Source organism: Salvia splendens, chromosome 18 (assembly GCF_004379255.2).
Source record: "Salvia splendens isolate huo1 chromosome 18, SspV2, whole genome shotgun sequence".
Lineage (NCBI taxonomy): Eukaryota > Viridiplantae > Streptophyta > Magnoliopsida > Lamiales > Lamiaceae > Salvia > Salvia splendens.
The window spans coordinates 18,839,484-18,861,887 of record NC_056049.1 but is presented as its reverse complement, the minus strand read 5'-3'; the positions used below and the strand labels follow the sequence as shown (position 1 = coordinate 18,861,887).

The window sequence follows — 22,404 nt, the reverse complement described above, 5'->3', positions numbered from 1 at the left end:
ACCTCATTAATATTAATTACATGATTCAAATCTCCTATGATTAGTATAATATAATCTCGTGTATCCTCCTCCGGATATGGCGAGATATTCTGTGATCTTCTTCCAACACTCCCACTCAAGTTAAGTAACGTGGTTTCTGATACTCAACTTGCATAATACATCTCGAAAGGATTTCGAGTTCACGGCCTTCGTCAGGATGTCTGCTAGCTGATCTTCGGACTTGACATATGGCATCTCAACAATCTTTGCTTCAATGTTGTACTTTATGAAGTGTCTATCCACTTCCACATGTTTGGTTTGACCATGTTGAATCGGATTCTCTGAAATACTGATGGTTGCCTTATTATCGCAATACAATTTGCATGTTTGGGAGGAATAGAGCTCCAATTCCTTCATCAGCCTTCTTAGCCAAAGTAACTCCGTCAGTCCACTCTTGATTCCGAAGAACTCGGCCTCTGCACTAGAAAGTACTACTACCTTTTGTTTCTTACTCCTTCATGTCACAAGGTTCTCTCCTACAAAGGTGAAGTACATGTAGTTGACTTCCTATCATTCAGGTTTCCAGCCCAGTCTGCATCAGTAAATCCATGTATCTGCAAGTGCCCATGCTTCTCAAACAAAAGGCCATGTTCGGCGGTTCCCTTTAAGTATCGAACAATTCGTAGAGCTGCCTCCCAGTGTTCTTCTTGAGATGCATGCATAAATTGGCTTACAACTCCCACACCATAAGCAATATCTGGTCTCGTGTGTGACAAATAGATCAACTTCCCAACTAACCTTTGATATTTTCCTTTGTCAGCCTGTCTCGCATCTTCTTTGATCTGTAGTCCATGATTTTGGACCATTGGAGTATCGGCTGGTTTAAACTCTAGCATCCCAACTTCAGCCAACAAATCGAGAACGTATTTCCTTTGATTGATGAATATTCCCTTTTTCGATCTCAATACCTCTATCCCCAAGAAGTACTTAAGAGGTCCCAAATCCTTCATCTCAAATTTACTGAATAGGTTCTTTCTCAATTCGACCATCTCTTCTTCATCGTCTCCAGTGATAATCATGTCATCCACATATATGATCAAGCAAGTAACTTTCCCATTTCTCTTCTTGATAAACAGTGTATGGTCAGAGTTGCTCTGCTTGTATCCATATTTCTTCATCACTTCGGTGAATCTCCCAAACCATGCTCTTGGAGATTGCTTCAGCCCATATAATGTCCTTTGCAGCCGACATACCTCTCCACTCTGGAACTCGTCAGGGAACCCGGGCGGAGGTTCCATGAAGACTGGCTTAGGTAACTCTCCATGTAAGAAGGCATTCGTCACATCGAACTGATGAAGTGGCCAATCCTTGTTGGCAGCGATTGAGAACTGTTAGAAATAGTGGGAAGAAATTCCCAAGCCGTGTACAGGCGGTACTCTAACTAATACAATCGAAAGAAAACTTGCAACAAAAAGATGAATGAAAATTACAACGGAAATAAAGCAAACCAAAATTTATAAGTCGAGTCGAGGAAAGCCCTCTTTCCGCAAGACAAATTACGCCCCGGCTAGTGCTCACGGAATGGCTTATTGCCCCCAAAGATAAAACGCCTTCCTCCTAGCGTGTAGAAGCACCTCAAACCCGCTAGGCACCGGCGAACTTGATGGAGTTCCGAGAATCGAGCTAGACAATGCTCCTAAGATGCACACTATGATGTAGAGACCTTGAGGGAAAAGAGATAATGTTTGTTGTTGGTGTATTTCATATCCCTCAAATCCACCTATTTATAGGATAGAGGATGGTACTTGAAAAGCTTGGCATTCAAGATACAACATGAAGAAATTAGAGGTTACACAAGTTGAAAGGCCATAGGTCTAGGCCATGTGAAAAGCCTCCAAAATCCTCCATGTTTTACACGTTTTTTCCAACAATCCCCCACATTGGTTAGAGCGCTGCCAGCTTAAACCAACATAAGACATGTATGCATGCAGACTCTTTGCTCAATTCTCGAGAAACAATATTGCATTTGGAATAGTAGCTTGGGGCTTTAAACTTTACATAGTCAACACTATCGGGCATACCAGCGGCCTGGTGGACGTGATGCCTTGAATCATTCCTCCTTGGTGTATACCGAGACAATAATATTGACACAATATTATTTACAAACTCATCAGTTCTCACGTTTGTGTCCTTTACTGGCCATGGAACACCACTTTGGACTCATAAGTGATTCACATGTTGAAGCGGCCCACACTTCTTCACTTACATAGGTGATTCTTTTCCAGGTATCCCGCAATACCCACCCCCTCGAGGTTTCCAAGAATCATTAAAAGTCAAAACTTAGCCTCCTACCACATGCAGGTTACAACACTCAATGCTTTCTAAAGAATGGGCGAAGATTAAAAATCTTACGAGTGTTACAACTAGATTTATATAGCTTCGTTTTCCCATTGAACCAAGCCAATGGGATCTCCAATCGTATGGTTGGGTTACCACTATAATCATCTTTTTAATATGTGGTTTTCAGTCCCATTCCTTTTAGCAAGTTATGCATTTGATCACGGTTTAAACCTTTTATTAACGGATCCGCTAAGTTATCCACTGACTTTACATAGTCAACTTAGATAATGCCACTTGTGATCAACTGCCTTACGGTATTATGTCGCCGACGAATATGTCGAGACTTACCATTATAAAAGCCATTTTGTGCTCTACCTATAGCTGCTTTGCTATCACAGTGTATCAATACCGCGGGCACTGGCTTCTTCCAACATGGAATACATTCTAGGAAATTTCTGAGCCACTCGACTTCTTCCCCTGCTTTATCCAATGCAATAAACTCAGATTCCATGGTGGAACGAGCAATACACGTCTGTTTAGTTGATTTCCACGAGACAGCACCATCCCCCACAGTGAACACATACCCACTTGTCGAAAATGAGTCTTTTGAATCAGAGATCCAATTTGCATCACTGTACCCTTCAAGTACTTGGGGATATCTTGTGTAATGCAACCCAAAGTTAATAGTATACTTCAAGTATCTCAAAATTCACTAGGTGACCTTCACCTATGAACTTTTCATACTTGGTCAGTATAACCTTTTCACACTCAAATTCTAGTGAAAATCCATGATTTACTAGAAGTGAGTCTGACACCAAATTATTTCAGATGTCTGGGACATGCAGCACATCTTTAAGGGTAAGAACCTTTCCAGATCCTAATTTTAGGAACACATTTCCCACACCAACCACCTCAGAAGAGGCTAGGTTTCTCATGCGTACTTTTCTACCTCCAACAGAGGTAGAAAAAATGCTTCTCTCGGAGCACACATGACATGTGGCACTCGTATCAACAAACCATTCATTTGGATTATTACCATGGTTCACATCGGAGATCATTGCGACCACCTCGTGATCATTGTAGTTTATAACAACACGTTCAAATAATTTGCACAATATTGTCTCCACCAATAAGTACACAATTATATTGAACCATATGTGCATTGGTATATTCAACAACCCATGCATCCCAATTACTACTATCAAGTCTAAATTGGTCTTGCTTGTAAAATGACAAACGATAAACACAATTCTCAAGAGAGTAGATCTCAAGGAATTAGCCATTTCGTAGCCCATGAACATTGGTACTGTTCGTTTCTTCATTCCAGCTTTGAAGCTCATGTTTTCTCCAACTTCGATTGATATAACCCTGTCTTAGAAGAGTACACTAATTTGTCTTGCGATTGTTAGAAATAGTCGGAAGAAATTCCCAAGCCGTGTACAGGCGGTACTCTAACTAATACAATCGAAAGAAAACTTGCAACAAAAAGATGAATGAAAATTACAAAGGAAATAAAGCAAACCAAATTTATAAGTCGAGTCGAGGAAAGCCCTCTTTCCGCAAGATAAATTACGCCCCGACTAGTGCTCACGGAATGGCTTATTACCCCCAAAGATAAAACGACTTCCTCCTAGCGTGTAGAAGCACCTCAAACCCGCTAGGCACCGGCGAACTTGATGGAGTTCCGAGAATCGAGCTAGACAATGCTCCTAAGATGCACACTATGATGTAGAGACCTTGAGGGAAAAGAGAGAATGTTCGTCGTTGGTGTATTTCATATCCCTCAAATCCACCTATTTATAGGATAGAGGATGGTACTTGAAAAGCTTGGCATTCAAGATACAACATGAAGAAATTAGAGGTTACACAAGTTGAAAGGCCATAGGTCTAGGCCATGTGAAAAGCCTCCAAAATCCTCCATGTTTTACACTTTTTTTCCAACAAGAACAACACCCTCACAGTGTTAATTTTCACCACAGGAGAAAACTTTTCAGCATAATCTACACCATAAGTCTGGGTGTATCCCTTCGCCACAAGTCTGGCCTTGTACCTCTCTATCGTGTCGTCTGGTCTTCGCTTTATCGTGAATACCCATCTACACCCGACAGCCTTTACTCCTTCAGGCAGTTCGCCTTTCACCCAAGTATTGTTCCTCATCAATGCCTTCATCTCAGTAAACATAGCCTCCCTCCAGTGTTTATGCTTCATTGCTTCCTCGGCTGATTGTGGAATATCCTCTTCTTCGTAGATGACAGCCTCGAATGCTCGTGCCATCTTTGTCAAATTTCCTTGTAAAAAATTCGTCACTCCATACCGGCTTTTCTTTCCAATTTTCTCAGGAGAGTATCTTTTCGACGGGATCCCCCGTGTACTCCGGGGAGGAAGAATATACCTCCCAATGTCACTGTCAACTGTGTTATCTTCTTCAGGCGACACTGTATTAATAGAGCCAGTAGAAACCAATCGGAACTTGGTTCAGAGATTACCTCGGATACCGTCGGAGGAGGATCAAAGGGTCGCGGGTGAGACGGCTTTGCTGGCGAGACTTGCTCGGCGGCAATGACAACTGGTTCTGTTAGATCTTCAATCGAAGAGTTTGGAAGTGGCACGACCCAACTTAGGTAGTCCGCAGAATTACCTAGATCACTCTCCCCCTGACTACTAAGGTGGGTGTGGTACAAGCATTCGGTTTCCAAAAAATTGCAGTTCATGGTAGTGATGTTTTTTCTGGTGTTGGGATCAAAACAACGATATCCCTTTTGGTTTACCCTATACCCAATGAAGACACATTTAGTAGCACACAGGGATAGCTTGGTTCTTTCGTGTTTAGGAATATGGACATAGACAGTGCATCCAAAGACTTTAGGTTGTAGGTTTAGCTGTTGGGGAATTTTGGATAGTTTAGACAGGACATCAAGAGGGGTTTTCTTGTCAAGGATTTTTGTGGGTAGTCGGTTCATGAGGTAGACAGATGTGGCTATGGCTTCTGGCCAAAAATGTTTGGGGACTTTGGATTCGATCATTAGAGCCTGAGTTATTTCTAGGATGGTTCTATTTTTCCTTTTAACTACCCCATTTTGTTCGGGCGTGTAAGCACAAGAGGTTAGATGAACCATTCCCTTTTCTTGACAAAATTAGGTCATAGAACTATTAACGAATTCCCTCCCATTATCAGATCGAAGTGTTTTGATGGTGGTGTGAAATTGGGTTTGGACCATTTTAAAAAACAAGATAAATTTATCCACAACTTCAGACTTATGTTTCATAAAATAAATCCAAGTCATCCTAGTGCAATCATCAACAAATATCACAAAGTATCGAAAATTTTCCCCCACCAACAATAGGTGCGGGACCCCACACATCAGAATGTACTAAGGAAAAAATAGAATTCATACGAGTGTTCGAGAGTTTAAAAGATTATCTGTGGCTCTTGGCCAAAACATAAGTCTCAATGAAAAATCAGTAGGAATAGAAAGGTTCGGAAAAAGAAGTTTAAAGTAACCAGGAGAAGGATGTCCTAGCCTTCAGTGCCACAGCTAAATTTCTTGTTTCGTGGATCCGTGAGCCAGCATTGCACTGCCAGTTTGAGCTATCTCGTCCACGTAGTATAGTCCATGCTTCTCAGTGCCACGCCCAAGAATCCTCCTCTTCCGAATATCCTGTAAAATGCCAAAATCATGATGCATTAGAAGAGTGCAATTCAACTCCTTCGTCACATGACTTATAGACATCAATCGCTGAGACAAAGTCGGAACATATAAGCAATTCTTAAGTTTGAGAGTATGAGAGATTTTAATAGTGTCAGAACCCTCAACAGTAATCAATTCCCCACTCGCAGTCTTAATATACGTTTTTGTAACTCCACTCATGTCACTAAAATCACTCTTATCCGGGGTCATAGTATTAGTCGCCCCACAATAAAAAAATCCACCCCTTTGTTGTTTCAACCCCTTTATTCACAAGAAATGCAGCGGATAATTTTTCTAATGGAGCAAATGGATTTTTCGACACATAATTGCATATGCTGGGGTGTATTTCACTTTTTCTCACTGTTTTGGGGTGTATCAGGATTCTGGATATTCAAGGGGTCAATACATAAATTCAGATAATCTGGGGGTTCCTTTTTAAGAGAATGGGGTTTAATTCCTAAATTCACATAATTCCGGGGTAAAAAACATGAATTAGAAAAAGGGCTAGCGTTTGGTTAAAAACCAAACCTGATACCTCCTGTTGGCGGCGCAGTCTCTGCCCGTTCGGCAAAATTGCCGACTCTCTGTACATTGTCGCCGCTGGTTGAGGCCTCCCCAGTCACCGTCGACCTTTGATTGGTCGTTCCACCATGATTTCCGGTCAGATTTCGCGGCTGCCCCTCCTCTATAACTCCGACCGCCATCTTTGCCTAGGGTTGAGCGGCTCTCGTTCTCTGCCTCTCCTCCTACCATTCCGGGTATCCGAATCGTTTGAAGCACATTTCGTATGTGTGCTTCGGTTTCTGGCAATGGTTGCACTAGAGGCTGGACTTGTCCTGCCAGTTTTCTGGTCGGCCGGCAGCTCCGGGGCATTGAGGTCGATCCCGATGTGGCGGACGAATGCTCTAAGAAGCAAGCCCATGTCCAATTTCCCCAAATGATGATTCGACATTCTCGTCGTCGGCATCTACAGTGGGTGGATGCGACGCCGGTGGCATGATTCGACGTTGAGCCGCCTTCGTCTTCACCCATCCGTAGGCTGCCTCCACTGATGGGGTCGGTTCCTCCTTCAAAATGTCCCTCCGATTTAAATCATACTCCTGATTCAATCCGGCCAAAAATTTAATCAATCGTTTCTCATTCGAGTGTGTTCGAAACTGATCGATTCCCTTATCACAACAACTAATCGGCTGCTTCTGGCTTCTGTCGATGTTGATCCACAACCCGTAGATCCTCTGGTAATAAGTATCCAGATCAAGGTTTCCCTGTTTGATGTTTATTGCCTTTTCTTCCAGATCGTAGATATGATATTTGTCCGCCTTGTTTTCGAACGTTACAGCGACGCTGTCCCATAGTGCCTTGGATGTCAGATGGCGGGAAAAATCAGCGATAATATCATTCTCGATGTTGTCTACGATCCAAGATAACACCACCAAGTCATCTTCTTCCCAATCGTCGTATCCTTTGCTTCCCTGTTCTGGAGGGTTGTTTCTGATGTGCGAATAAGCACCTCACCCTCCGATCTTGACTTTTATAAGTCTTGACCACAGTGGGTAATTCTTTCCATTTAGCTTGAACGCCACAGTGACATTCTTACTGTTCTTCAATCTCGTTGAATTTTCTGGATCGGTTTTGATGTCTTCTGTGTCTGACATGTTTCTGATATGTAGGTTCTGGTTTTCTGATTTGGTTTTGGGCTAAAAAGTGGTCGAGAAAGGTATAATCCGGCTATGATGAAGATTGTTTGAGCCAAAAATCATTCCTGCTCTTGATACCATGATAAACAGACCGGTAAAGGAGATTGTATTATTCATTGATATATTACTTTGTACATTGGACACTAATATATTGGTTTAGGAAAAACTATACAAGGAAAACCTGATTAATATTACTTACATGATTCAAATCTCCTATGATTGGTATAATATAATCTCGCGTATCTTCCTCCGGAAATGGCGAAATATTCCGTGATCTTTTTCCAACACTATTATATCTTGAACAAGGATTCATTTATTACTACTTGTGTAATGGAGTAATGATTTACTTGATTTGTGTACGTTTTAGAGAATAATTTTACTTGGTTTTGATCATATATTATTTCTCTATGATATTATGTAGAAAATGGATCGAAAACAAGCTTTAACGGCGAAAGGAAGCATCCAGAATGAAGATGGGCGGAAATGCCAAACAAAGCTGGCGAGCCGCCAGCTTCGCACATGCCCAACCTAGCGACTCGCCAATATCCTCGAACCAAAATGCCGTGAGCAGCTGGCCACTCGCCAGCTTCGAGCTCAGCGAACCTGGTGACCCGCCAGGTTTGATCGACAGTTTTATTGATGGAAATTAGAGCCCTAATGAATAAAACATGCCAGGGGCGCCTCGAACACAAAAATCTCAGCTTTCCGCCTAGGAAGAAGAGAAGAACAAACAGATGACGAGTATTCATCACAAGATTGAAGACGAGGTCTCCAATCAACCCAATCCAATTCTAGGAGTTCGTATTTTAGTTTTATCGTTGTTCAAACAATGTTTTTGAATATTTCTTTGACTTTTGTGATGAACATGAGTAGCTAAATCCTCCGTAGAACTCTACGGAGGAGATATAATGATTCTTATGTTCAATTGATTTCATTTTTTCTATGTCTTGGCTCATGTGGTTATTTTGATTTCTTCTGTGTTTATACATTTATTTGACTGATCACCTTATAAATGCATGTGAATTTTATTGTAATAATCGAAAGATGAGTAGTCTAATTTGAAAGAGGAGAAATTGACGTCTTTGCCACTATAATCGAGAGATTTGAGCCTTTGAGTGAAGCAATTTATCTTATGAGCTTTTAGGAGTTGTTCCCTTAGTTCTAGTAAGGAGACTTCGGTTCTAGGTAGCAATCAACAAATTGTATGCTTCGGGAGAAGATATAGTTTTACCTTAGTGATAGCTTAATAACCCTTGAGACCCCTTGTTGGCATAGTTTAGAATTCAGTTGAACATAAGATAGTTGTTATCGACCCCCCCCCCCCCACCTAGGATTCTACCTTCCCAATTCTTGATCTACATCCTTTATCTTTTATTTGTTTTTATTTGTCCAAGTTGTTTCTATTTGCTTTAGTTATTGTCTATGTGGATACAATACTCTAGCTTGTTGTTTGCTACATTAGTCCCGTACACTTACGCGAATATACTTGTGTTAAAAATAAGTTGAGTCAAGTAATAAAGAACTAAATATATTTATACAATTTTTATCTATATTTCACTCCCTTAATTTAAATTAAAATAGTAGTAGTAAAATAAAATACTCCACACAAAACGACACCGTTTAACACATATCACCTTTTTTTGTGCCCAATTTCGAATTGGGGATTTAAATCAGCAGCAGACAGTCGAACAACTGATTGCTGAAATCATCTCTTCGCCTAGAAAATGGATGCTCTTATGAATCTTGAATCAGTTCTTCGCTCAAAACAGGTGACCGTTTATCAGAAATCTTAGATATGTAATTTATTTTATATTTTCTTTCTTCTTGCACTCTTCTACTGTCAATCTTGGCCATTTTGCGGCTTAGTTTTGAAAATTTTCGCAGGGGATTTCTAATTTCACCTTTTTCTGGAAAATGTGTACGTTTTCTTAAAAGGCGAAACTCAAACCGAGTTGTGCTTGAGATTACATCTTCTGAAAATCACGAATTGATTCTTGAATTTTACTTCAATTGTACCATTGTTGCAGTTTATTTTATTTTTCTGAAAATGTTGAGACGGATGAGCAGGTCCAATTGACGGCTCAAGAAGTAAATGCATTGCAATCATGGAGAGATCGAGCTGAAAGAGATTTATCTGTTGGTGGTCTAGCTGGTTCAGTTACTTCTTGGCTAGGTATTCATCATGACCATTGTTTTGTTGGTTTTTTACTTGTTAAATGGTACTAGTTTGTTGGTTATAGATTGTTTAACATGGAAAAGTGATGCATCTCTACTGAATTGTTTGTGTTGTGCAAAAGGCATAGGCCTCACTAGACTCGTTACTTATGTAGTCTGTTCATTATAGGTGGTTTTGTTCCTGGAAAAGAGGTTAAGAAAAATAGATTCCTGTTTGGAGTTTTTTGCACGTTGACGTGTTTTGCTGTTAGTGCGTTTATTTCTTCTGTTTAGTGTAATGATCTGTTGTTGATGCTTAATATTGTTGCCTAATTAAACCACCATCCTTTTGTTGACAGTGACAAAAAGGCTTGATAAGCAGATGCGGATTCTTCTTTCTGCAGGTTGGTGACGTCGCTCCCGTTTTATCCTTGTGTGCGTGTATGAGTGGCTGGGAGGGTACGGATACTTTCGTAAAATACAATGAATATTTTTTCGTGTTTGAGTGCCTGCTCTTGCCATGATAACGTAAATGTATGTTTATTTGAAATAATGGTGTGTATGTTGCCATAGATATTTCAGCCTTGTAGCCCCTATGTTATTAGATGCTTTTACATGCAAATTTTGTGTATATTTTTGCAGAACCATTGCATAAACTGCTGATGATATGTCTCTTTATCAATATGAATTGTTAGAATGACCATCAGTAGGTGAAGATATAAAACTGCTTGGTTTTATCTTCAGAATGTGTACTTGACATATGATTGGAAAATGTATAAAGTGCAAATCAAGTAGATGTATTTTTGCGCAAAATGATCCAATGTAATTTGGGAAGGTTTCAGTTTTTAATGCCCCATCAGCGTTATGGTAATTGGAAGATACTTGAATTCTTGTTTCCCAACTGTTGTTTCATGAGTAGTAGTATATTTATATTTTGAAAAATCCAATGCCCTTTCGGTTGTTGAAGGAAAATAGATGATGGAACTAAAACCAAACACTGCATTATTTGCTCTTCTCTTACAATGGATTTTGTTTTTCATTTTATAACATCTGCAGTTAGTTCTTGTTCCATCACATTCTTTTAATAAATCAGGAATCCCCATTCGAGTGCTTGTAGTGTAAGGAATATAAGGAATGTAGGAAGTGTGATGTACGTTTCCTGCAAGCATAATGTGTCGTCTAGAATCTTCAATAAACAAGAATACGACTGAGTTATCTACTGCTTATACTTTATCAGGGGCTGGTTCTCTTTTTGGACTGGTTCTACTTAACAGATCTATTCGCTCATCTGTTGATTACATGCTTTCGCTGCAAGGGACTCGGGTACAGGGAGAATTGGCACACATGTAGGTTTTACCATTCTTTATTAGTTTGTCCATTGAATCTCTTTCCTGCTAATTGTTTGGAATCTAATGAATATCTTGAGGCAAAACATTATTTGTGTCTCACATGTGCTACATTTACCCTCCCCAAAATTTTCTTGTCCACTTTAAGTCTCCCTCTCTCTCCGATAGCCCGATTTTGATCCAAATTTTCTCATTTAATTCCTTTTGTTTGTCTGTGTCATCAGAATATTGAGGAATAATCAGAGCAATGGTTGGGCATATCAATACGTCTCCAAGTACTTTTACCCTGAAGTTGTTTTCGTCGATGCATCGGTAGACAAGGCTTTTTATAGATGGCGTTACAGAAACACGTCTGGAGATGCCATTGCTTCTCAAACACAAAGCACCACGGAAGCTAATTCAAATGAGAAAGATGCCAAGATGATTGCAAAAGAAACCGAGCAAGTCTGTGTGAGTGACTAATATATTACAACCCGTTCAGAATGGAGTCTGAGAATGACTGTTTCTTGTATTTTATGAAATTTTAGGCAAGTGCAGGAAGCAACACTGCAGAGAATCCATTTGATCTCATTTTTGGGTTTCCCGAGAGTGCAAAAGAGGTTTCTGATCAGGCTGATGCACCCAAAATATTGTCGAGGAGGCAGGCACGAAAAGAGAAACGATTGCACCGTAGGCATAGGCATGGCCGTGAGGTGGAATCTGAGATTTAGCTTACCAAGCAACACCATGATGACCGGTAAGTTGCCTGAAAATCCGTGTTGTAATTCTGTATTAATTATTTCTGATACATTCCTAGAAATCGGAACTTATTCAATTGTGTTGCATTATGTCTGAAGGCCAAACTATGTGTTTCTTCCTTGAGAGGAATATCATCATCTGCTCTCTTTCATTTTTACATTAAAAGATGTTATTAGGAAAATATTATGGGCAGCTGCTGCTTTTTGAAATGGCAATTGTTTTACAAATCTGAGATATACATGCAGGGTGGGAGTTGTTGAACAATCACATACAAATGCACTTGGTTTGGATTGGTGCTGCTTTTTTGCATTGCTAAGCTCCAGCCCATTTGGACTTATATTTTTAGAGTTTGACATTTTTGGGTATCAGCAATAATGCTTTTCTTTCTGGCTTCATTCTTGTAACAAATAAAGTATATAAATTGTCTTCTAAGAGCATCCATAGTAATAGGCCAGCCATAGGCTAGCCACAAACTCCTTCTGCCACATCATCGGGACTAAAACTCCTCCTGCCACATCATCGGGACTAAAACTCCTTCTGCCACATCATCAGGACAAGCAACTAGACAAGTAATAGGCTAGCAATAGGCTAGCCACAATAAACAAAATTATAAAAAATAAATAATTAACAATCACACAAAATACGGAATTAAATTTACGACACAGATACGGGAAAATTCAATAATAATATTTAAATTAAAAAAAGTACATTAATTAAAAAAAATTACATTAATTAAAAAAATCTAACGACGTGCAGTCCTTCGCGCCCACAACTCTTCAATTAAATCCTTTTGGAGTCGAATATGAGCATCCACTTGGCGCGTGTCGGCATGTGCCTTGAGGCGGCCGACTTCATCGTGAGGTACCCCCTTCGTACGTTGGGGCGGCCACGCCGTGGCTTGGGTCGGCTTCATTAGCATCGTCATTGGCCTAACTAGTCAGTTGTACACCTTCATCTTCGACAATCATGTTGTGCAGGATAATACATGCGTACATTATATCAGCAAGGCCCTTTGTATCAACCGGTTTATCTCGCGGGACGTATAGACTCCAACTCTTCGTTCATTTGCCGTTCGTACTCCTCAGCATCCCCACCACTACCACCACTACTACCACCCGAGTTACTCATTTCACGTTGTTGCTCTTGTACAAAAATTAAGATGGAGAGAAAACTCGTTAAAACAGGTGGTGCGAATGAAAATGACGTGCAAATTGCGTATATATAGTGTTTCGAAAAATAAAATTAAAAAAATTGAGCTGGCCGATCGGGAGCCTGCAATGGCGGCTAGCCGACCGGCGAGCGGATCGGCCAGCGCCCGAAAATCGGCGTCGGGTCGCCGATTTTTTCTCTGAAATGGCGCTCGCCAGTTCCAATGGTTCGGCGAGCTGACAGGCCAGCGCCGGGAATCGGCTAGCCTGTCCGCTCGCCGCCATTGGAGATGCTCTAACACTTAGTACCTGACCACATTTAGACGCAAAAGTGTCATTTTCGACACTCGCTGTTGAGTTGTCTCACTAATTTCCGTTTATGGCAAAATTCAACAAAATTAACTCTCTTTTTAATTATTTATTTTGGTGGTGTTCGGTTTTCTTGATAAAATAATACCAAGATATAATCTAGGGTTGAGTTGTGAGATTAATTTAGTCATAGAGGCTAGTTATGATTAGTTATCCCATGATTATCCATCTATGATTGAGTTATCTCATGAACCAAACACACTACATATTTAATCTCGGGATACAATCTTGCAAACCGAACACCCCTTTTAGGAATAATGGTCTTAAAACTACCCCTTCCGATATTTTTTTCCAGCATCAAGATTAAAAAAATGATGTTTGGTATGATAAGTGAAAAGATAATAAAGTAGAAGAGGGTTTAGTGGAATTTTACATTATTAAGTTTCCAAGAAGCATTTAAATAAAAAGACAAGTGAACATTATTCTCTAAATTTTGAATAGACCACATTTCACAAATAGGGTCATGTTAAAATGTATATAATATTTAATCCACAACTAAGACCAATCCACACCATTAGATCTTAAAATAAGTGGATGAGATCAAGTTCGCGAATTTAATAAATAGTATTTAAAATATCAACAAAAGGGTAAAATAATCAATCTGTTATAACATACAATTTTGACGGTTTTTTAATATCAACATAGTGTAATACAAATATCAACACATTGAGATGAGAATTTCAACACAATATGTGCAAATATCAACATGGTTTTATTGATATTGTACATGCATTATATTATGATTTTTTAATGTATTTATTGATATAAAATCTTTTTATCAACATATACTAAAATTGAAAAAAATTTAGTACTCCCTCCGTCCCACTCAAGATGACCACATTCTTGAGTGGCACGAGATTTTAGGAAGTGTGGTTAGGTGGAATAAAGTAGAGAGAGAAAATGTAGTTGAATATTTTAATGAGTAGAGAGAAGGTTATCTCCAAAATTGGAAAGTGACCATCTTAATTGGGACAAACAAAAAAGGAAAGATGATCATCTTGAATGGGACGGAGGAAGTATAAAATTTAATCATCTGATCATCGTCGGAACATATGCAATTGAGATCTTGTTAGAATCCTTAGGCCATCCACAACGCTGTTCCTATACCGTTCCTATACCGTTCCTTAAACCACTATTTGAGGGCCCCACTGTACTTTTTTACTCCATTCCTTAACTAAGGAACGGAACCTGCAACCCTCCGTTCCTTAACCGTTCCTTAACCGTTCCTTAAATTACTATTCATTCAATTTCATTTTTTTTTATTTCCAACCCAATTCAATTTAAATAAACACACTTTAAAAAACAAACACACTTTATTAAAAAAACACACAACATTAAAAAAAATTACAACTTAAACGTAAAAAAATAAAAAGCACACAATTAAAATCCTAAAAAAATAAAAGTACACAATTTTAATAATTTCATCCGCCAAAATTTGCCCAAATGTGCTCAATTAGATCATGTTGGAGTTGGGTGTGGGCACTAGAGTCGCGTGTCCTTGCACGAATAGATAACCGTTCTTGTATAGACGGATGCGCTCCACTTCGAGGCGGACTACTTGCGGTTGAGCTTCCGGGGGATTCGTCGTCGAACCAATTTCCCGCCTCGGGTCCTTCGTCTTGGACAATCATGTTGTGCAAGATTATGCACGTATACATGATGTCGACCATGTTTTCCATGAACCACGTACGAGCCGGGGCTTTGATGATGTTGAAGCGCGCTTGGAGAACCCCGAACGCCCTCTCCACATCCTTGCGAGCAGCCTCTTGCTTCTGCGCAAAAAGAGTCTGCTTTGGGTTCGCAGACCCACTGCACGTCTTCACGAAGGTAGGCCACTTCGGGTAGATGCCATCGGCGAGATAGTACCCCATTTTATAAAGCCGGTTGTTGGCGACGAAGTTGATGGCCGGCGCTTTACCATCCAAAACTTCGGTCAAGAGGTCGGACTGGTGGAGCACGTTTACGTCGTTGTTCGACCCGGGGACCCCGAAGTACGCGTGCCAGATCCAAAGGCGGTAGTCGGCAACGGCCTCAAGTATAACGGTTGGGTGGGTGCCTTTGTGGCCGCTCGTGTAGGACCCCTTCCACGCCACCGGGCAATTCTTCCATTGCCAGTGCATGCAATCGACGCTGCCGAGCATCCCGGGGAATCCGTGCACTGTTTCGTGAAGGTTGAGCAGGAACTGACAATCGGTCGTGCTTGGCCTTCGGAGAAATTCGTCGGTGAAGGCTGCCCGGACGCCTTGGCAGAATTTGAGCAAGCACATTCGCCCAGTGTTGTCTCCGATGTGGAGGTATTCGTCGAACATGTCGGCCGTTTGTCCAGTCGCAAGCTGGCGGATTGCTGCAGTACATTTCTGCAGCGTCGTGTGGCTGGGACGGCCGACCGCGTCGAACCCTTCCTGGAAGAACTCTTCCCGGGCTGCCAAAGTATTCGCGATGTGGAGAAATAACGGTTTCCCCATGCGGAAACGGCGACGGAAGTACGTATCTCCCCAAACCGGGTTATCGCAGAAGTAGTCGCGTACTAACCTTGCGGCGGCTTCCTCTCGGTTACGATGGATGTACGTACGGGAGCGTCGTTGGGGTGGCGCGGCTTCTTCCGCCTCCCGTCGTCGATTTTCTTCAAGTGATTGTTCCAATATTTGACGCATTTGTTCATAAGGATCCATTAGTTTGATTAAATTTGGGAGAAGGAAAATATAGTTGATTTGAGATGAAAATTGGGGTGGAAATAGAGAGGAATAGATGTGTGTTTGTGATTGAAATGAGTATGAAATAGGAGTATTTATAGAGTAAATAAATAAAATAAAAATTAAAAAAAAATAAAAAACGGATATAAAAAAAACGGTCTCATTACCGTTGCAAAATTTTTTTTTTTTTTTTTTTTATTAAATTCGAATTTTTTAAAAAAAATTAATTATTGCGTCACCGGACGAAGCCCACTCGCGGGGCAGCGAGTGGGCTGCACGCGTCGAATGGGAGGCCGCCACGTCGCCTCGGCGCGTGGCGGAACGTTCCGTTCCGCGTTCCTCCGGAACGGAACGCGGCACGGCATAGGAACGGCGACGGCACGGAACGGCGACGGAACGCACCCCGCAACGCGTGCCGCCGCGGAACCGTTCCGCCGGAACGGCATAGGAACCGCAACGGCACAGCGTTGCGGGTGCCCTTAGGAAATTACCTTTAATTTAATATATTTTTTACGAAAAAATAATTTAAATCGAGAGAGTTACGTAAATTTCAAATTTTGAGGTGATTTTGAGGTGAGCAAAAATGGTTTGTTATAACTACCGTTTATAAGAATTGACATTAATACCTTTAAGTTTATTTAATAATTTTTTTAATTTAAAATATAATCCACGCGACATTATTTCAACCACTAGATCTCCTAATCTAATGACCAAAATATAAGTGAAATGAGTTAGTGGAAGGTGAGATCCTATTACTATTTATGGTAAAAGTGAACCGGGGCTCCTATTTGCGGATGGACTAAAATGAAAAAACGGGACTCCCATTCGTGGACGGAGGGAGTAGTTATCAATTGATTACAATCCATCACAAATATACGTAACCAGTTACAAGCCTCTGCCATCTTACTCGTAAGTAAAGTAATGATATTCAACAACTAAAGAAAGAAAATTTAAGTCCATCAAGCTAATCCACTTGATTTTTTAGGTAGGTCTCATAGCTCATGAAAAGGGCTATTCACAACATTATATTCATTAAAAAGTAATATAGGAAAATCAATAACATTTGATCGAGAGAGACTCATATCTGAGGGATTTTTCAATACAAATTTGAAATAAACGAACTACTAAAGGAACACCAAAACATTGAGTCACAGACACAAATATTCATCATATCACATACACAAACATATTCATTATACATTCTGCAAGAAAACATTTCTCCAGCATTTAGAAAATTGTGATATAAAGCATTCCTGGTTTTCTGTGAATTTCCCTAGAGAAAGCTTTGTCAATGCTCAAGATCTAGACTGAATTGTTCCTAAAGGATATGTTTAGGAACCCTACTGAATGCCTTGAGACTCTGCCCAAGTCCTTGAGTCGGGACACTTCCCGCTTCACCTGAGAAACTCTGCTTAAGACTGCATTGAGCGATAAGCCCTGGTTGTCAGATAAAGATGTATGCCTCTGTCTGTGAAGCTGTTCGTAGGGATTAACGATATAGTCCTTCTGAGCTGCGAGCCTTTCCTCAGCAAGTCTGTACTCAAATCTCTTGCGACTTTCTTAGTGCATCCAGAATGAGATCAATATCGTTTTCAAACCTGTGTCAAATCCCACTTAATGAAGTTGCAACCAAAGTTGCTGGAGAATATTAATGACTCCTGCAATCAGTCTTGTGAAGAAGATCAACTCGCGATCTTTCCTGGATTGTAAGACAATTTTGGAATTTATAGGAACAGCAGAGGTAAAAAATTCGAAGAAAGCAAGTGTGGAGAACAGAATACCAGAAGTATCTTCAGAGACATGACCCATCTTCCAAATATCTTCCAGATAATTGCCATTCTTAAGCTGAAGAAAATAACATTGATACGTCATCACTGTGGCAATTTGAAAAAAGGCGTGTAGACAAGAAAGTATTAGCCTACCATTCTCTTCAGATACCTTTGACATGGCTAACTGAAAAAGATGCATCAGCTGCATTGCGCTTGCTCTATTTGACCCACGCAGCACAAGGATGCCAACATTCAAGATCTTCTCAATGTCATCCTGCGACCCATTTGATTGCCAATCATTTATTAGTCTGGTAACATGTGGAACTAGATCGGTTCTTGAATCACAGCAACGGCAATAATACTCTGCATCCAAACCTATACTCCCTCCAACTGTCCCAGCCATGTAAGCTCGTAGAGCACAGTCAATGTGACAACTATGTCCACAAGTACCACCCTCGATATCAGCTTCACATCTAATGGAATTGTATTCTTCAGAAGCTTTGTCGATAGTTTGAGAACATAATATACAACAACAATCTCTGCAGAAACCAGCTTCACCACAGCAAATATCACATAACATGATTTGTGAAGCGGACTCCTCTTGTGCAGCTAAGCTGCTGCAAAATCTATTACCAGCTTTACAACGTGCTACGCCATCAGATACTGGATCTTTTGCTGGCTCCGGAAGGAGCCTGAGCATATCTCGGTCGGCTGCATCTGAAGCATATTAACAGAGCAAATCAAGCAAGAGCTGTAAAAATTGATTGTTTCAGTACACACAACACTTTTCGGATATATCTTAACAAGGTTTTCTCTTTATGTAGTCAGATAGTTCATATCGAAGTCCAAAGTTTGTATGAACTGAACGATGAAAAATCGAAGTAAACAACATTATAACACAAGCAAAGCGTGATGCAAACCTTTCTTGGATAGTTTTGAAGGGATTCCCCAGCTGAAAGAGGCAAAGAAAGCATCAACATCTGCACAAGGGAATTTTTCTCGAATATAGTGTTCAAGTGAGAGCCTGCTCTTGAAGCCTTTACAATCTCCTATCTTGCGGAACCTGCTGGGAACATAAATATATCTATCTCGAAAGTATCCTGAAACAGAAATTCTTTTCCCAACTTTCCAGCGCCAGTTATCACCCGGATTAGGCCAATCTTGAGGAGCATATGGAAGGCCTTCACCTGAATCATTAGCAAAGACTGGATAGAGACTAAGACCATTTCCGACAACCTCATATGGAATCTCTTTGCTTTCTCCCGCACTCTCGATGTCCATAGACTCCTTTTCTGGCTCGCAAGTCATTTTAGGCTCTGTAACATGTTATAACAGATACAGATAAAATCATGCTAATTCGCAACAACACGCTAAGCACTTAACTTAAGATTAACCAGCACGAGCAAGTTCCAACAAAAAAATAGACTTCCTTCAGCAGAGCAAGTTCATTTCATACCCGCTGAAGCATATAATTAGCTACAGTTACCGTAAACTCCCATTCTATTTCTTTTAATTGCTCAAAACCTCTTTTTTCTAGTAACCCTCTTTTAATTTGATCAAGCTTCTTTCAAATTTCAATCACACTTATTGCTACTCAAATAAAGCACATTCAACTCAAAATTGCAAAAACAATATGAACCGAATAGAGTTAAGGTTTCTTAATCGGTTATAAGAAACACTTGATATGCAGAAACATTACAAATAGTAAAATTACTTCATCTCAGAAACTAAACTGAAGAGCGGATTATCAAACAACTCAATTGAAGAAAGTGATGCTGCGAAAAACGTAAATAGATGCAAAATTTGCAAATACTATGCAAAGAAATTCAATTTGCAAAAGTGAAAATTCATATAGTCTAAAGTACTCCTAATACATACATACATGGAGTTCAGAAAAATAGAAATGCCAAATTGTAGTACTACGCTTACACAGAAATTAATTCGGAAACCCTATTCCAACAGTAGATAGAAGTGAAAATTGGAAATACAGAGCTCTAGAATGTCCACGGACGTCCCCCAATAACCCCGCCCCTTTTTTGTCCACAGTCCCAGTTTTTTTGCCCGCGTCCAAAAAAAAGGTTTCCGCACTATAGGCTGACACTTCCAATAACTCCGAAATTTTATAACCAATTTTCATTTTATTTTTTTCCTTTAGTTTCAATCAATTATAGTTAAAAGCATCGGAATTTAAATAATTAGAAAACGAGGTAATTGGGACCGAATATTCGTTGTATTGGAAACGGTAAAATTATACAACGAACATTTAAAACAAAATACAGATAAAAACGCCGCCACCGATCCTCCTCTTCTTCTCCGAGGTTGGGTCTGTAATCTCCAAACGTCGAGCAACTCAGATTCCGCTGAAAAGGTTGGGGCGTGGGAGAAGACCTCCACGGCTGAGATGGAGGAGGAGTTGCATTGTATTATTTTAATTTTTTTATTTAATAAAATTATTATTGCACTTTCTCCGCCCGTATTCGTGCCTAAATTTTAATTCCGTAATTGCTTATTTGCGAATTTGTGAATTTTTATTATTGCACTTGTCCGTCGGGACGTTCTAGTGTCTGTCCACCATTGTGTAGTGAGATGTCCTACTGATGTGGCAGTGGGGTGGGAAGTCCTAGTGACGTGGCAGAAGGTGTTTTTGGAAAGTCCTATCTTAGAGCATCCACAAAGGAGGATGTCTCGCCGGACGTCGGACCGGCGTGCCGGACGTCCGCGCTGGACGTCCGCCATTAGGCATGGGAGGGACGGATGCGGACGTCCACTGCGGACACCGCATATCCGCGGCTTTCCGACGACGTCCGTCGGGACGTCCGGCGTGACATCCGCCATTGCGGATTCCCGACGGATGTCCCGGCGGACGTCCCAATTTTTCAATTTTTTTTAAAAACTCTATATATACGGCTCGTTGAACTTCATTTCATTCGCACCACTTGTTTTAACGAGTTTCTCTCTCTCTCTACGTTTCTTTTATATATCCAGAATGACTAGTGGTAGTGGTGCGGGTGGTAGTGGTGGACTTTCTGATGACGTACGTCGGCGAATTAGAGAACAGTTGCGGGCCATTACGTCCAGGGAGATAAATCGCGCGATACAAACGACCTTGCAGCAGCAGCAGCAGCAGCAGCCGGCGGTACCTCGACCCATCCATCGTCGAACTATAGTACCCCGGGACCACATCGCTACACACCGTCGGTTGTATGAGGACTACTTCGCTCCGGAGCCGCGGTTTGGGGAGAACATGTTCTGGCCACGTTTTAGCATGCATCGTCCGCTATATCTGCGTATCGTGGGCGCTTTAGAGCGTCGATATGAGTATTTCAGGATGAGGGAGGATGTGGTTGGTAAACCTGGCCACACGCCCATACAGAAGCGCACTGCCGTAATCAGGCAGCTGGCATACGGAGGTGCGGCCGACATGTTCGATGAGTACCTCCACATCGGCGAGACGACTGCCCGCGATTGTCTGAAGTATTTTTGTGAGGGCGTTAAGGAAATATTCGAGGATAGGTATCTTCGGAAGCCTACCCCCGAAGATTGTCAGGCTCTGATGGATATGCACGGTAGTCAGCACCGGTTTCCAGGAATGTTGGGCAGCATAGATTGTATGTATCGGGAGTGGAAGAACTGCCCCGCCGCCTAGAAAGGGGTGTCCACTACAGGTTTCAAGGGCAAGAATCCCATGATGATCCTTGAAGCGGTAGCTGACTACCGGCTGTGGATTTGGCATGCGTATTTTGGAGTAGCCGGGTCGAACAACGACATCAGTGTCCTCCAGTCATCGCCCCCTTTTCAAAAACCAGTGCATGGGTGTTGGTTCGGCCGTCAGTTTCGTCGCCAACGGCAACCAGCACAACATGGACTATTATTTGGCGGATGGGATATACCCTATGTGGCCAGTCTTTGTGAAGACGATCAGATGCCCCACAGAAGAAAAAAAAGGTCTATTTTGCGGGTCGTCAAGAGGCAGAGCGCAAGGATGTGGAGCGGGCATTTGGTGTGCTCAAGGCTCGATGGGCGGCAGTGAAGGGTCCATCACGGCTGTGGTATATTGACAACATCGCTGATATCATGTACGTATGTATTATCATGCACAACATCATTGTCGAAGATGAAGGTCCAGCACTGACTGATTGGGCCAATGATGATGTTGATGCTGCCGGTCCAAGCCACGGCGTGGCCACCGCCAATGTACGTATGGGGATACCCCATGAAGAGGCCGATCGAGTCCGTGCATTTGCCGACATGCGCCAATGACAAGCCCATATTCGACTCCAGAACGATATAATTGAAGAGCTATGGACGCGGAAGGGTTGTCAGGTAATTTGTTTAGACTTTTTTTTGTTGAAATGTACTTTTTTTATTTAATGAAATTATCATTGCACTTTCTCCGTCCGTATTCATATCGAAATTTTAATTCCGTAAATTGTTTAATTTGGTGAATTTGTGAATATTTATTATTGTGGATGTCCTTCAGGA

The 22,404-nt window shown here is 41.1% G+C and overlaps 2 protein-coding genes across 8 annotated transcripts; one reads left to right on the top strand and one right to left on the bottom strand.

Annotated features, from left to right (window-relative positions):
- The first annotated feature begins 9,350 nt into the window (after positions 1–9,350).
- On the top strand, positions 9,351–12,428 carry LOC121775972. Of its 2 annotated transcripts, none has more exons than XM_042173087.1 (7): positions 9,351–9,474; positions 9,773–9,878; positions 10,219–10,263; positions 11,097–11,205; positions 11,430–11,649; positions 11,733–11,941; positions 12,189–12,428. In XM_042173087.1, the coding sequence occupies exons 1-6, from the start codon at positions 9,430–9,432 to the stop codon at positions 11,913–11,915; spliced, it is 708 nt and encodes a 235-aa protein (XP_042029021.1). In that variant the 5' UTR covers positions 9,351–9,429; the 3' UTR covers positions 11,916–11,941; positions 12,189–12,428. The 2 variants fall into 2 exon arrangements, with proteins under 2 accessions (XP_042029021.1, XP_042029020.1); XM_042173086.1 differs by having other exon boundaries at positions 11,430–11,655.
- Positions 12,429–17,185: 4,757 nt separating this feature from the next.
- LOC121777286 lies at positions 17,186–19,919 on the bottom strand. Of its 6 annotated transcripts, none has more exons than XM_042174482.1 (5): positions 19,852–19,919; positions 18,843–19,238; positions 18,092–18,639; positions 17,935–17,998; positions 17,186–17,847 (listed from the first exon to the last, which is right to left on the bottom strand). In XM_042174482.1, exons 2-5 carry the CDS (start codon positions 19,228–19,230, stop codon positions 17,768–17,770), a joined length of 1,080 nt encoding a protein of 359 aa, XP_042030416.1. In that variant the 5' UTR covers positions 19,231–19,238; positions 19,852–19,919; the 3' UTR covers positions 17,186–17,767. The 6 variants fall into 6 exon arrangements, 4 of the variants coding, with proteins under 4 accessions (XP_042030416.1, XP_042030417.1, XP_042030418.1 ...); XM_042174483.1 differs by lacking the exon at positions 19,852–19,919 and adding an exon at positions 19,805–19,846; XM_042174484.1 differs by lacking the exon at positions 19,852–19,919 and having other exon boundaries at positions 17,186–17,852; positions 18,843–19,844.
- Between the last annotated feature and the right edge of the window lie 2,485 nt (positions 19,920–22,404).

What these genes read in the sequence shown, in the direction of transcription:
- LOC121775972 (XM_042173086.1), top strand. Translation starts at nt 9,430, where the DNA reads ATGGATGCTCTTATGAATCTTGAATCAGTTCTTCGCTCAAAACAG. An exon ending in GCGGATTCTTCTTTCTGCAG is followed by an intron (nt 10,264 to 11,096) that starts GTTGGTGACGTC and finishes ATACTTTATCAG; the next exon opens with GGGCTGGTTCTCTTTTTGGA. An exon ending in CAGGGAGAATTGGCACACAT is followed by an intron (nt 11,206 to 11,429) that starts GTAGGTTTTACC and finishes CTGTGTCATCAG; the next exon opens with AATATTGAGGAATAATCAGA.
- LOC121777286 (XM_042174482.1), bottom strand. Translation starts at nt 19,230, where the DNA reads ATGACTTGCGAGCCAGAAAAGGAGTCTATGGACATCGAGAGTGCGGGA. An exon ending in TTCAAAACTATCCAAGAAAG is followed by an intron (nt 18,640 to 18,842) that starts GTTTGCATCACG and finishes AATATGCTTCAG; the next exon opens with ATGCAGCCGACCGAGATATG. An exon ending in TGTCTCTGAAGATACTTCTG is followed by an intron (nt 17,848 to 17,934) that starts GTATTCTGTTCT and finishes AATCCAGGAAAG; the next exon opens with ATCGCGAGTTGATCTTCTTC.